The sequence below is a fragment of the Gastrolobium bilobum genome, unplaced genomic scaffold (genome assembly GCF_033153095.1).
Source record: "Gastrolobium bilobum isolate Gb01-03AN ecotype WA unplaced genomic scaffold, APGP_CSIRO_Gbil_v1 utg350, whole genome shotgun sequence".
Classification (NCBI taxonomy): domain Eukaryota; kingdom Viridiplantae; phylum Streptophyta; class Magnoliopsida; order Fabales; family Fabaceae; genus Gastrolobium; species Gastrolobium bilobum.
The window spans coordinates 1-16013 of NW_026899623.1; the positions used below are offsets into that span (position 1 = coordinate 1).

At 39.6% G+C, this 16013-nt stretch overlaps 2 protein-coding genes across 3 annotated transcripts; both read right to left on the reverse strand.

The window, feature by feature from the left end:
• Positions 1-2104: 2104 nt before the first annotated feature.
• Positions 2105-3082, reverse strand: LOC133292080 (uncharacterized). The gene has a single exon (XM_061490458.1). The coding sequence runs from the start codon at positions 3080-3082 to the stop codon at positions 2105-2107; it is 978 nt and encodes a 325-aa protein (XP_061346442.1).
• A 3268-nt stretch (positions 3083-6350) lies between these two features.
• Positions 6351-10457, reverse strand: LOC133292082 (probable hexosyltransferase MUCI70). 2 transcript variants are annotated; one of them, XM_061490461.1, is made up of 6 exons: positions 10062-10457; positions 9684-9901; positions 9424-9600; positions 9183-9338; positions 8516-8792; positions 6351-6422 (listed from the first exon to the last, which is right to left on the reverse strand). In XM_061490461.1, exons 1-6 carry the CDS (start codon positions 10408-10410, stop codon positions 6406-6408), a joined length of 1194 nt encoding a protein of 397 aa, XP_061346445.1. In that variant the 5' UTR covers positions 10411-10457; the 3' UTR covers positions 6351-6405. The 2 variants fall into 2 exon arrangements, with proteins under 2 accessions (XP_061346445.1, XP_061346444.1); XM_061490460.1 differs by lacking the exon at positions 6351-6422 and adding an exon at positions 7251-8250.
• Positions 10458-16013: the final 5556 nt, after the last annotated feature.

Here is a 16013-nt window from a genome sequence, read left to right on the forward strand (position 1 = left end):
GGAGATCTGAAATGTCACCAGCTGGGAGTCACTAAAGACTTTGAGGTGTTGGGCCCCCATTTCCTTTGCTTGGATCAGACCAGCTATCATGGCCTCATATTCCGCCTGGTTATTAGTGGTGTTGAAATCAAATGATAAAGAATGTTCGATAGCCACGCCATCTGGATTTTCTATTATCATCCCTGTACCAGAGCCTTTGGCGTTTGACGAGCCATCTACGTATAGTTTCCACACTTCTGATAACGACGTTCCCATGGCTTGGTTCTTAGGCGGGGAAAGTTGCGTCATTTCTGCAATGAAGTCAGTGAGTGCTTGGGCTTTGATGGCAGTTCTAGGCTCATAGGTGATCTGATACTCGGACAGCTCGATCGCCCACGACATCATCCTTCCAGCCAAGTCAGGTTTGTGCAGGACTTGGCGAATTGGTTGGTTGGTCCTGACGGTGATTGGATGGCACTGGATGTACGGTCTTAAACGCCACGCGGCAAAGATAAGCGTTAAAGCTACCTTTTCCACCTGTTGGTATCGAAGCTCTGCTCCTTGTAGAACCTTACTGATGAAATAAACAGGCTTTTGTCCTTCCTTTGTTTCTTTGACAAGGGCTGCACTGATCGCCTCGGTACCTACGGCAAGATACAAATACAACATTTCTCCGTCGTCTGGTTTGGCGAGTACCGGTGGGCAAGAGAGCGCCCTTTTGAATTCCTAGAAGGCGTTCTCACATTCTTCTGACCACCGAAAGGCGGTTCCTTTTTTGAGTAAGCCAAAGAGAGGGACCGATTTGTGAGCCGAATTGGCCAAAAAACGAGTGAGAGCTACTAACCTTCCTGTCAGTTGCTGAACTTCCTTAATTGTTTGTGGGCTTCGCATTTCAATCACCGCCTTGCACTTATCAGGATTGACCTCAATGCCTCGCTCAGTGAGCATAAATCCTAGGAATTTGCCCGCGGGAACTCCGAAGGCGCATTTGCTGGGATTCAAACGCAGGTTGAATTTTCTGAGTCTTTCAAATACTCCTTGTAGGTCAGTCAAATGTTGTTCCGACGTTCTTGATTTAGCGATCATGTCATCGATGTATACTTCGATGAAATTGCCAATCAGGTCTCTGAATACTTCATTCATCATCCTTTGGTAAGTGGCCCCAGCATTCTTTAGACCGAAAGGGCATCATTGTATAACAGTAATTGGCGTTCTGAGTGATGAACGCCGTTTTATCTTGGTCTTCTTCAAGAAGCTGAATATGATTGTAACCTGAATATGCGTCCATGAATGACAGTATTTTGAATCTGGACGCGTTGTCGACCAACTGATCAATGCTAGGAAAAGGGTGAGCATCCTTTGGACAGACTTTGTTTAGGTCGGTGTAGTCAACGCACATTCTCCATGCGCCGTTTGGTTTTTTAACCAATACTGGGTTGGATAACCAAGTTGTGTACTTGATTTCCCTGATGAACCCGGCGGCGTGGAGCCTTTTGACTTCTTCATCAATCACCCTCTGGCGGTCGGGACCGAATTTCCTCTTTTTCTGGGCGACTGGCTTGGCTTTGGGATCCATCGACAAACGGTGGCAGCAAACGTCTGGATTGATACCTGGCATGTCGGAAGGCTTTCATGCGAACAAATCTTTGTTATCTTTGAGCAACTTGATTAACTTGCATTTCATTTCGGGGTCGATGGTGGCCCCGATGGTTGTTGTTTGATGATCCGCATCTCCTAATACAACATGTTCCAACGCCCCATCAGGCGTGGGTCTGTCATGTTCCACGCGCGGATCATCTCTGGCATCAAATTCTACCAAAAAACATTGGTCATGCTCCTTTGTCTCCTCGCCTGGATTTCTTTCGGCCGGCGAGGTCACCCTCTGTTTGGGCGCCCTTTCATCATTGAAACTAGCTTTGGCCATTGGCCGCAAGGATATGTTGTAGCAGCTTCGGGCTATCGTCTGGTCTCCTCGCACCGTGGCGACTTTGTTGTCACGGGCAACGAACTTCATTGCCAAGTGGGGGTGTGAGATGCTTGCCTCGAAGGCGGCGAACATCCTTCTACCAAGAATGGCGTTGTAAGCTGATGGGGTGTCGAGCACCAAAAGCTGGATGTCTGCGGATCATGAGGTGGGCGGCGTTCCAAGGGAAAGTCGCAAGGTAATCACTCCCAGTGGCTTTGTGGTGGTAGCGTTGAAACCTGAGAGTTCACCTGTAACAGGAGTTAAACTATCAACAGTAAATCCTAACGCTTTAAAGCATGGTAAAAACAAAATGTCGGCTGAGCTGCCGTGGTCAATAAAAACGCGATTAACGCCGAAGTTGGCGATTATAGCTTGAATGACGAGTGGATCGTCATGTCCAGGGAGGACATCGCCCAAATCGCTGTTGTCCCAAACAATTTGAGGTCTGGTTGGACCAGGGTTGTTCTTTGCTTTTCCAATGACTTTGCCAGCGACCGCCAGACACTGCTTCAAATGTTTCTTTCTGGCGTTCGCTGTCTCTCCTCCTCCGCTCAGTCCGCCTGAAATCATGTTTATCACTCTGTGCTTCACCGCGACTGAGTCTTCGTCCACTTCTTCACGCCTCCCTCTGCGGTTTGGACTTGCTCGCGCTCTGCGATTCCTGGGGGAATCCTCTCTCTTGTCACGGTTGTAGAAGGGTCTAGAGCCAGACTGATTCGTTCTTCTTCTTTCAGGCGATTTGTTGCGCTCACGATATCGCCTTCCTGTTCCAGAAGGGCGTGTGCCGTCTCCTCCTCGCCTCTGCGCTCCGCCTTTGATGAGTTCATCAATTTCGTCTTTGAGGTGCCTGCACTGCTCAGTGTTATGACCGTTGCTGCGATGGAACTTGCAGTACATGATATTTTCTTTAGGCGGGTTCTGAGGCTGCTGGGTGCTCTTAGATTCTTCCTTATACTCCGTTTGTAGGACGGCATGTGTCTGACGACCTGATGTGTCGCGCCCAGAAGGGCGGTTTGAATATTTGGCTGGTTTGTTTCCTTTCTTACTTTCTTTCATTTGGTTCTTCTGTTTACTGACTGCCTTTTCTTGACTGTGGGCGTCGTCAACTCGGCTTCCTTTGTACTCTTCGATTCGCATGTACTCCTAGGCCACCTTCTTGACTTCTTCCAGATCAGTGATCTCATGGCGGGCGAGCTCGTACGTGAACGCACCCTGTCGCAAGCCCGAAAGAAGTATATGTACCTGTACTTTGGGGTCCAGGCCTTGTACCTGTAGGGCCTCCTTATCAAAGCGGTCTAAAAAGGACTTGAAGGACTCGCCCGGCTGCTGGCGTATTTTTTCTAGAGAGTGGACAGATTTTGGCACAGGGCGACTTGTGGCAAAGTGAGACTGAAACTTGCTTGCCAACTCGTCCCATGAAGCGATACTACCAGTTGGTAGGGTTGTGTACCATGTTAAAGCTCGCCCCCAAGTAGCATGGGGAAAGTCCTGCACATGAGGAGGTCTGTTTCACCATGGAGAGTCATTGCTGCCTCAAATTTCTGGATCCATTCAAAAGGATCGGCATCTCCAACATATGTGGCGATATTGGAGGGTCATTTAAAACCAAGGGGTATGGGTGTTAACTGGAGGATATTAGTCAGGGGTTTGTTGCGCCCCGACGTATGGGTTGCGTGACTCGTATATTGTTGTTTCGGGCGGGACGGTCTATTTGTGGTTGAGGGGCTTCAACAGAGTAGGAGAGGGTCGGGGCGTGATTGAAAGGCTGTTGGGCGAGATACGGTTGTTGACCCTGGTTTTGATAGGACACTTGGTGCAGCGGGATGGCCGGATTCTGCGGTTGGGCAACGTAACCATGGAAAGGAAAACCAGTTGGGTAAAGTTGAGGGAAATGGGGGTATGGTCCCATAGGGAACGGGGTGACCATTGGTGCTCGGTAATCGTTGTGCATGACTACTGGTAGACTTTGGGCTGGTTGTGGGCGATGGGCTCGTGGGACGGGAATGACCGGTGGGGCAATAGTGTGGAAAGGCATTCTAAAACGAACTCCTGGTGGCGGGGGTTGGTCTTGTACCAGGTTTCCCCCTTGCATTTCACGCATAGGTGCGCGATAATTCAACTGTGCTATCCTGGGTTCGACTGCTTGCATTTGTGGACCGACGGGTTGTAATACAGGTTGGAGCATCTCGCCGGGGGGTCTCTCGGCTGGGGCTGAATGCATCAATGGCGGGGAATTTGAACGTATTGTTTGTACATGACCGTCAGGAGTGACGGCCCTGGTTTGTTCCGCTCTTCTGGTTGTGACAACCATGTTTGTTATCAAAACGTAACACACGTCTTGTGGATCTTTGGTAGGAGAATGGGATTAGAAGTTTATAGTTTCCCACAGACGGCGCCAATGTACCGTTCAGTTCTGTGAGCCCACTATGTACCCTTGAGGGTAATGTTATTATATGGATTACACCACTAGCTGAGGTAAAGACCAGGCTAGAAGATATAGTTCCAAGAGGTAGCAAGTTGATATCAATGGCAGATAAATAACAAGAGTATGACTTGGAAGTAAATGGGCATAACAACAGTACATAAAAGATATCTGGTGGTGTGCCCCCTAAGGGCTATTTATAAGGAAGATGATGCGGGTTTGTGAGGTGGGGGTCAACCCTTCTTGTGGTGCACACCCATGATGGCAGTGTTAGGCGTGGTTGGCGCTGCCACAATGGCAGTGCTGCAACCACTGCACCCGGCGATGTCAGCGCTGAACAAAGGGGCAGGTTCCTTTGCAGTGCTTATGGCGACTGCCTTTAGCGGTTAATGTCCCGAAGTGGGACATTTTGGTGTATCTCTTGGACGTGCTGCAGTCTTGGAGATCGTGAGGGTCTACATCAGCCCTAAGGGCTGACGCGGAACAAGGTCGGGGGTTGGGTTTGAGTAACTGGGTCAGCTGAGGGTTGGGCCTGAGTAATTGGGCCACTCCAGTACTTGGGCCATCCAGAACACTAACCCTCCTCCTATTATATGCACATCGGTTGGACTTACACTATTACCTACCCGCAAATCAATGTTACAAATATCTAAACCCAAATAGAAAAATCACTCAATTAAGAAATCTTATATAATACACTCTTATATAGTTCATGACTTAGATTATTTTTATTAAAATAAAAAGAACACAATTAATTATAGCCCACAAGAATGGTAGATAATTAAAAAAAAAAAACTCATTCTGTTGAGAATGTTTTTTTTTTTTGTGAGGTGTTGAGAATGTTTACTTTCTTTCTTATCACCTAACCAAACATAAGAATCAAAATTTTCATTCCTATTCAATTCCTTCTAAGGCTTCAACGTAACTGTATCAAACAAACTTAATTAAAATTACTTTTGCCATCAATATGAGATAAGTTATTCTATATACCTCTTTTTTCGTCTATCTTTTTCTATTACTTTTCAATATTATTAGATCAGAATCTCAACTACCTTTATCATTTCTATTTCCTATTTAGATTCTAATCTAACATTGAAGAATGACAGGCAAATGTAGGCAAAAAAAAGGTAGAATAACGTATCTTCATCAATAGATAATAAATAATATCGTAATAACAAAATTATTGAGATTCATATTTTTTTTTATTTTGTATCAGTGGAGAGGTGAATGTAAATTTTCATTTGATATATATTTTTAGAGTAAAAAACAATTCTTATTTTATCAAGATGGCTTCCGACCAGATATATGTAGCCTTCTTTAATTTTGATTATTTAACATATAAATAGATATAAAGAAAATTGTTTGTCATTTTAAATGACATAAAATTATATCATTTTAAGAGAGATAGACACAAAAAAATATTTTTATTTAAAATTTAAATTAAAAAAAAAACCACCAACTTTCTCTCTCGTGATTTCATTCCCTTGTGTCTATCTCTCACTTAAAATGACATAACTTATATCATTTAAAATGAAAACACCAAACCCATAAATATAAGGTTTAATGTTTTTTATGCAAGCATGCATGTGGAGTTTATTTTTTCTTTTTTTCTCTCCTCCTAACATAGTCTCACATTTACATATTCTCGTGATAAAATTATTTTTTATTCGCAGGAAAAACATGAAACCCATAAATACATTAGACATTAGAAGTTGTCTATTTATTTTCAAAATATAAAGGTAAAAATCAAATAAAATAATTAATGCTTTTTTTTGGGTACATAATGAAAGATAGTATTAAGAAAAATAAAACCGCATAGCATCAATATATTTGTCTCATAGAAAGCCTAATTTTGGTGCTTAAAGTTGAATAATTGATACGGGATAATCAACCTTCAAACTAACGCAAACAAATTTGAGATTATGCATTATTAGGCCACCAAAATTTTTTGTCCAAGATCCACGACTCTACTACATCTTGCTCGTCCAATTCGGGAATAGCCAATAGGGGAATCACAATAACCTGTATCTTATTTGTCTCACCATGCTGAGAATCCTGCATTAGTCTTGAGTAAAGAGGATTCAGCTGAAAATATAAGCAAATCTTACAAAATGCTAGAGTACATTCCCTTCCTACACCAATGCGCAAAATGGTCTAACTGACGACAATTAAAATAAGCTCTATTAATCAAATAATGGTAGCTCAATTAACGCATAAAAACTGAGCAAGTGAAATTGAGATCATGTGTTCAATCCTTCCTAGTACCATATTTAAAAGAGTTTTGAAACCTGAATTCTGAACCCGTCCTGAATATGATTCCCTCTTATGAAAAATACTTACGGTCTATAAAAAAAAAGCTCTATTAACCTTTTCAATCTTGACTAAAGCTCCAACATCCCATATGTCCTGTGGCGGCTGAAAGCATCCAAGATTCATCTCAAAGGCCTTAATGCCTTCATTTGGATCATGGATTCTACCTTCTAAGACTAATTCCGGGTTTTGTAAGATAAAACAAGAAAAAATGGACCCTCACCAAGAATAAATCTTTGGTACTACTGTTGTACCAAAGATTCAGTGCATCCTACCAATGATAATATTACATGTCAGATAAATTATTATTTTTTCTGTCAAATTTTTTCTCTCTCCTCTGATGTGTAATGCTCTCATTGCTAAGATGCACTGAATCTAGGTATAACAGTAGTACCAAAGATTTATTCCTCACCAAGTCTACAAAGCTCTAAAAATTTTGGTAATTGAAAACCACAGAAAATAGGCATCTAGGTACGACCAATCCCTAGACTATTTTTACAAAAAATACTCAGCCTTAGAAAGGCTCCTTTCATTATGCAACTCCTCTTTTTTTCAGGACCTAACATGCTCATTCCTTGTATCGTCTTAAAAAACTTCGAAACTAAAACCAAATGACCATAAAAATAAATATCCAGGTACAACTTAATCCTTAGTCATATCCTCAAAAACTACCCAACCTAAAAAAGGTTCCGTCTAATTATGTAACTTCTCTATCTTAGGAGTATCAAGGGCTTCTTTCTACGCTTGAGTTGTTTTTCACTGGTGTTGCAAAAATGAATCACCGAGATGACAAGGCATCTGTTGCATCAGTGGTTTGAAGTTTTGCTCGGGCCAACTGTTTCATTGTATGTCTAACTCAACCATTTTCCTTGCCATCAGATCCCGCTTCAAAAATAACTGGTAGAGCAGCTGCCACTGTAGTAATTGCAACATGTCGAGCAGGAGAGGAGATTCATTCCAACAACATATGGCTGCATTTATTCATTTTCACTACATCTAAGGGGGCACAGCAATCTGACAATGTATGAAAACATTGGTGTTATTATAGAAGTTTATGTGTTGGGAAACAGGTCGAAAGCAAAGTCTCTTGTTTGCATGATTTTCCTTTCCATCAACTAGATCTTTTCTGAAATAACCTAATCAAAGAGCTTAAACAATTGTATAAAAAAAAGAGCTTAGACAATAAATACAATTATAACCATACACCGGCTATAAGAGAGGAGGGGTGGGGTAAGAAAAACAATACATATACTTAATTTTGATTGGTTAATGAAACTAATGAAATAAGGAATGAATTAGATAATTGCAGAAAGGGATCGTTTTCAACCAATTAAACTAGATCAGCTTTGCAAAGGTTTGGCCTTGCGGATATGGCCCATGCTATTGACAAGATCCTTGCGGGTGCAGACAGGGAACATATTGATGTTTTTGAATGCTTTCAGCCGCCACAGGACATATGGGAAGCTGAGCTGATCCCTAGAAGTAAAGCGAACCACCTCATTGAACCAGATGCACATCAATAGATTAGTTAGTGGTGTATGATTCCTCACGATAACAGAAGCTTCACACAGAGCTGCACAGAAAGGGTTTTGAATGGAGCATTTTGCAGAATATTAGAAAAAAGGTCGGAAAACAATCCAATGTAAGTCAAAGTTTGGTAACAGACTCGATGAGAGGATTGGCATCTATTGACATGCATACAGCTATAGACATTATTAGTATCAAACGATGACAGCAAAATCTTAGATGAAACACTACAGCAATCTTTCCCTTATGAAGAAAAGAAAAAAAAACAGTTGAAAATACAGTTAGCTAATGAAAAGATAATATGTGCATACCTTTCTTTCCATTAAATCTCTTGTCTTCAGGCAAGCCATCTTTTCTGTATTGATTCAGTTGCACTTCAACTTCCTCTGGCTTAGCTTTGTTTTTCTTGACAACAGCCTTAGCCTCATCATAGACACTACTACGAGCTCCATGTTCAGATATGGCAAGTACAGAATTCGTGCGCCAAAGGAGTGCTTCCAACACACCTAGTGGATCCCTCCTAAATTGGGACTTGGAGTCTACCCAAATAGAGTATTTTGCTTGAGGAAAAAGACGATGGCTTAACATCTGAAAGATATCCAAGCGCACACATTGTTGACAAAGTAAACAAATAAAGGAAAGTTTTAACAGAGGAAAATACCCTAAAAAAAAGTAGTGATTAACTTAGTATTCTGAGCATATATCTTATTTTGTCCTTGACAAATAAAGCATGTGTCAGTATGCACAATCCATGGACTTAATGAGGATTAAAAGGGGAGCTAATGAAGACAACAATCATTCTGTACACGTATTCACATAGCACTGAATGAAAAGAAATAGAATCCTAGGAGAACGATTGGGTAGGACATGGAACCAATTGCAGCTACATGTTAACTATATGCACTTGAAACATTATCAAGATATAGCAAATCACATAAAGGAAGAAAAGAAGGGGCGAGCACTTCAAAGATCTAATACCTTGGGAATTTTACCATTCAACCTTTGATCAGCAAAAGGAAGATCCCGAACCACAACAACACGCCATTGTCCAATAAATCCATTTTCACCAATTCTGCGCTCCACTAATTCTTGAGCTTTTAGGGTGATTTCATCCCAGAATGCTACATAGCAAACCTGCATACCACTAAATAGATGTGGCAAATAAGATTAGTGACTTCTAAAATACATTAACAACAAACTCTTACACTACTTAAATAACCTTCTTAATCGAAGTCTCCGACATTCCAATTGGTTGATAGAGATCATCTCCGCCACCAAATGCACAAGTAGATACCACAACTTTGCAAGTTTGCATGTAACTTTTATCTTCATCAGATATCTTAAACCCACCATTTACACAGTAGAACCCACAATGTACCATCATAGTTTCTTTCACCTATGTGAAGAAACAAAAAGGTTTAAACCCAACATTGGCTATCACTTAAGGAGAAATTAAAAAAAAAATAGAACCCTAATTACCTCAAAACTTTCATCTCTCTGCTCAAGTGTTTGGTTTCCGGTAAATAAATTAAATCTCGTGTCTTCTGTACGCAATTGAGACAATGTAGCATTCCCTCCTACAAAAGATGAATCACTTTCTGATATGTATAAAACTTCACCAACAGGGAAACTAGATTCTTCTTCCACAGGAATATCCAAATGCTCAAGCTTTTCAGGTGGTAGAAGCTTCAAGCAACCTGATAGGATTAAATCACATGTCATACATAACATGACATTGCTCTATCAAAGGCTCTGACTGTCCAATAAGAAAACAAAAAATTACAAAAACAAATGAAAGAGGAAAAAAAAAAATTAAAAAAAAAAAAAAAAAAATTAAATGGTTAATTTTGGACTTACGTTCTCTGACGCCACCAACAACGTGTGTAGTGGGATCAAGGCGATTCAAGTTACGGTGAGGTTCCTTCCCCAATGTGGGACTAGATCGATCAACTTGAGTGTGTGTTTCTATGTTTGAATTCACATTCAAATTAGGCTTTCGACCGATTCTTGTGGCCTCGAATATAAGCAAGCACGTAGCTGGAATAATGATGAGTAGCATCCAGTATCTGACTAGCAGTTTTCTGAACAATCGTTTGTGGCTCAGTTTCTTGCGCTTTCGTCGCGCACGGACACGCATCCGACCCAGTTCATCGGTTTCGTCGTCCGAGAGGGAGATCGATATACTGTTATTTGTGTTGTGGAGCATTGAAGATGATGTTCGTGGAGAGAAGGAGAGAAAATTGAAACAGCAATTAGGATTATCACTGTCATGCACAAAACGCTTACTGAAATTTAACGACCTAAAATCCGCGTCTGATTTATTGTGCAAACTACGGGCGTTTCATTTAGGATTATTTTATAAGGTGTTTTTTGTTTTTTTTTTGGGTACGCTGACGCGAAAAAAATTTAAAAAAGAGAAGAGAAAAAAGCTGTTAATATTTAAAAATATATTTTTTTAAGAAAAGAGTATTTGTCATTTTAAATTACATAAAATTATGTCATTTAAAAATAAAAATAGACGCAAAATAAAAAAATCTATTTAAAATTTGAACTAAAAAAAATCATTAACTTTCTTCCCATGATTTTAATTTATTGTGTTTATCTCTCTCTTAAAATAATATAAATATAAACATGTATTAAAATTTTAAATTTGTTCTGATAAAAAGGCATCGGACATGTTAGTTTTTGAGGAAAATAAAACACATTTTGGTGGTTCTTGTTGTCCACTAATTAGTTAGGTTAGCCTCTGAATTAAGTTTTATTTATTAGACTTAAATAGAATTTTACATGTGACATGTAAAGTGTTTATTTGCCGTTCACTTTTAATATAAGGATGGTTTGTGTCCACATTAACTATTAGAACGAGACCATTTTTGTTGAGCATTATTTTTTTCTTTATTTGCTCATTGTTGATTAAAAGCAACCATTAACGAATCCAGAATTTTTTTAATAATAAGAGACGAAAATAAAATTTTACAATTATAAATATTATTAAGACTAATAAAATATAAAATTATAAATATTTTTTTGGGAGGGGTTAATTATTAATACTAATAGTTTATTATATTAAAAAATTATTTTATACATAAAATAATAAAATATTTAAAATTTAGGGTTGGTCCGCCCCTGCATTAGGGTAAAAACGAAAGCATATGCATGTCCTCCGAGAGTTGCTGTATGAATTCATTAATCAAAGCATTGAATGATTCTTCTTATATATGAATTTGAGAGGTAGGTAAATTAATTCTTGACCAATGTGCTTTTCTTTGCTCGAAAAATTTCCTGTGAATGGTTATTGTTTGTTTGTGTTCGTTAATCACTATGTGTAATAAAACAGCTGCATTACAATTTTTCTTCTGCAAATAATAAAATTAATTAGTATTCCAACTATAGGTGTAATTTTGAAGTAAAATTTACTTTCACTCAATATCTCTCACTATGTATCGATTCATCACTTTGTAATATGGCACTCAAAGAATGATCTGGTCATGTTAGTAGATTTTAGGTGCACACTATGGCATTCTCACTCTTGAGACACCACCTGTGCTACAATGCATGCTCTGTTCTCACTCTTGTTGCATTCTCACTCTAATTAGGGGTGTTCATCAACTGATTCAAACTGCAATGATCGAACCAAAAAATTGATAACTGAATAAATTGAAAATCAAAAAACCAAAAACTGAAAAAAAAAAAAAAAAAAAACAAAACCACAAATTTTAATTGGATTGGATCGATTTTTGGATTGGTTGATGAAAACCGATCCAATCCAAACCGATCCCATATATTAATTTCTCTCTATCTGCTTGGGTCTTTCCCCGATCATAACCCAAAAATTTCTAAACCCAAGACTCATCAACTCATCAACTAAATCCAAGAAAAAACCTAGTCACATCTCATCAACAAAATTTCATCCATGCAGAGCTTCATATCTCATTGTCCAAAAAAAAAACTATATTATCATTTACTTCTTTTGTATTTCAAAAAAAAAAAAAAATTTACAAAACCAATATATACAAAAAATGTTATTTACACAATAATCATGAAACAAATTTTAGAATTTTCAAAAAACCGAAAACGATTCAATCCAAACCGAAAAAAATTGGATTAGATCGAATCGGATTTGAATAAAAATCTCAACCGAATGGATGATTACATGATCAAACCGAAAGGATTGAATCAGATGATTTTTACTTCAAAAATCGATCCAATCCAGACCGCGAACACCCCTAACTCCAACTCACCTCACCTAATCGTTGTTTCTATTCGCACCGATTCAACACAGGCTTGATTCCCCCTCCATGACTACTCATCCATTGTAAACGAATGGGAGTGACGAGTGTTACGAGGCATAGATCAAAAAGAGAGATCAAGGTGCCTATGTGGAGGAGGAACTATATGCTACATGGGTGACTAAGTCAAGCATATGTGGAATGAAAATGTTGAATTGTATGTGTAGTAGCAGTACCAATGTATGTGTAAAGGAGTAATAATGTAATAAGATGAGAGTAGTTATGTTGTTAGCATGGAGTGCAGACGTAGTAATGTGTATAACCAATTGGTATAATGTATAAAAGTCATTAGCTTGTACAAGATATATTCAGTAAAGCCTCTTTTGGGTCCCTAACAAAAAGTACGGTCTCTATTTTCGTCCCTTACTAAAAATAATACCCATATTAGTCATTTTTTAGGGACTAAATTGGGTCTTCATTGAATTTTTGAAGGACCATATTTTCAAAGAACTAGAATTGTAGAGGGACCAAAAATTGATTTTTTTTGTATGAGACAAAAAGGGTAACTGTGTTTTTTTGTTAAGGACCCAAAAGAGACTTTACTCAGATATATTCATTCAAGAAATAACATAAGTTTCTTTCACTTTTCTCTCGTTAGGATCGTTCTTCCTAACATTTGGTGCTTTTATCTCTACTCATCACCACCATGCGCGTCCAAGATCTTGTGGAGGAGGTTGAAGCGAGGATGATACGACTGGAGCATCGTCTGGACAACAATCAGACTCAAATGATGAACATGGCACAACAACTGCAATAGGTTCACGATGCGATTCTTGCCTTGGAAACGCATCCTGTCGATCAAGTGCGTCAGTGCCAAATTCATCATGCTTCTGATTTTGATACAAACTCTCACTTTAATGTTCACTTCAATCCAAATGATCCTCATTCTTTGTTGAAGTTTCTTCGAATGGAGCTACCACAATTTAATGGTACTGATCCAAATAGATAGATCTTCAAGACAGAGCTTTTCTTTTATTTGTAGAATATTCTGGAGCAGTTGAAGGTGCAGCTAACTGGATTACGAATGGAAGGGGTAGCAACTCCTTGGTTTCAATGGCTCTTTAATGGTGGCAGTGCACGTTCTTGGAATGATTTCAAGATTTCATTACGTCAACATTTTGTGGCCACATATTACACTGATATGAAAAGAGCTTTATCCAAGCTCACACAAACTGGCTTGTTGATAGATTACGTACGTGACAATGATGCTCTTATTAACTAGATTCCAGGCGTCACCAGGATTGGTTAACGAGCTTGTTTGTTTCCGGGTTGAACGCTGATTTATGACAAGTAATACAGTTCCTTACACCTGCTACATTGCACCATGCGAGCGTATGAAGCTCATCATATTGAGCTCACATCATCGTTCCAATTGGCTGTGAAGCGTTTTCCTCTAAAGAATCAAGCGTCTTTCGAAGCGGCAGTAATCACTAGTGTTGAGATATATAGTCCCACATTGGTTGTATGTGCAACTAATGTGGAGTTTATAAGGTCTTGGGCACTCTCACCCTTTGAGCTAGCTTTTGGGGTGGTGTATCCCAAGGTTCTTTACATGGTATCAGAGCCTCGCCGTCCCCCACTTTCTCTTGTGGAGTTTCTAAGCACAGGTAAACTGGGTCTGTTGCATTGTCCACTCTTCAAGCCCAATAGGCTCTCGTGTGAGGGGGCGTGTTGAGATATATAGTCCCACATTGGTTATATGTGCAACTAATGTGGAGTTTATAAGGTCTTGGGCACTCCCACCCTTTGAGCTAGCTTTTGGGGTGGTGTATCCCAAGGTTCTTTACAACTAGTAACTCGAACTTATTGGCTTCGAGTGTTACTAGTACATAAGTGCCAAAGTCTTCTTCGTCAATTCCTGTTAAACATATGTTGAAAGAGGACTTGCATAAGCATCGCGAGCAAGGCTTATGCTATTATTGCGACGAGAAATGGACTTTGAGGCATAGGTGTAAGTTCATACTTCATTTGATGATAGAAGATTAGGATGAATGCAATGCTGATGGAGAGGAAGAAATCTTGTGGCAACCTGAGCTTGTTGATAATAATTTGAATGAAGTAACTTTGAATCGCTAGAAGGCGATCAGAATCCACGTGCATTGTGTTTCACTATATCCTTTCATGGGAAGCGAATTCCTGTGTTGATTAACTCAGGGAGCTCTCATAGCTTCATACAGAAGGAGTTGGGTGAGCAACTGAAATTACCTATGTCCAAAGCTCCTCGCATGCGAGTATTTTTGGGTAATGGTGATTTCCTTTTATGTGACCATAAGTGTGCCAATGTGTCTCTTGATTTGTAGGGCCATATTTGTTCCGTGGACCTATGGGTTATTACCTTAGCTGAGTTTGGCATCATACTGGGCTTTACTTGGTTGAGAAGGCTTGGTAAGGTTTTACAGGACTATGCTGACCCAATGCAATTTTCGTGGAATGGCATTATGGTAACCTTACATGGAGATCAAAGCAAGTCAGTAGACTCAGTGTGCTGCTCGTTGACTTCTGTACCTGCAACAAATGGCTCTCAGTCTATACTACCAAAGTTGGAAAAGTTGCAGAGCCAAATTCCTTCGTCAGTTTGGGAGGTATTGGTTCAATTCCAACTAGTCTTTAAGGCTCCTGTTACGTTGCCACCTTCTCGTGCTTGTGACCATGTCATCCACTTAGTTGAGGGAGCCAAACTAGTGGGTGTGCATCCTTATCATTACGCCCATCATCAGAAAAACGAGATTGAGAAACAGGTTCAAGAACTTTTGGCTTCAGGATTCATTCAGGAGAGTCGTAGCCGTTTCTCCTCGCCAGTTTTGTTTGTCAAGAAGCAAGATGGATCCTGAACATGTGAATCGTTTATAGGGCACTCAACATTTTGACAATCAAGGATTGTTTCCCTATACCTACCATTGACGAGTTGCTCGACGAATTGAAAGCAACAACAATGTTCTCCAAGTTGGATCTTCACATAGGCTACCACCAAATTAGGATGGCCACTGATGACATTGGCAATAAGACATTTAGAACGCACAAGGGCCATTACGAGTTCTTGGTAATGCCCTTTGGATTAACAAACACGCTTTCAACCTTTCAAGCTGCAATGAACCATATGTTTCTGCCATTTCTCAGGAAGTTCATTATAGTATTTTTTTTAATAACATACTCGTTTATAGTGTGTCTTTTCAGGAACACTTGCAGCATTTACATGTGACTTTAAGTTATTTTTAGGAAAAAAAAATTTTGTCATTAAGTAAATGTGCCTTCACAGTTGAAGAAATTGAGTATCTGGGGAACTTAGTTTCTGGAGAGGGTGTTAAGGCTGACCCACGCAAGGTTGATGCTATGATGAAGTGGCCAAAACCTTCCACACTTAAACAACTAAGAGGATTTCTTCGACTCACTGGGTACTACCGCTGTTTTGTGTACCAATATACATCCATTACCAACCTCTTGACATATATGTTAAAAGTTACGAAGCTGGTGTGGAATGAAAGAGCAGATATAACCTTCGAGCAATTGAAAAAGGCTATGT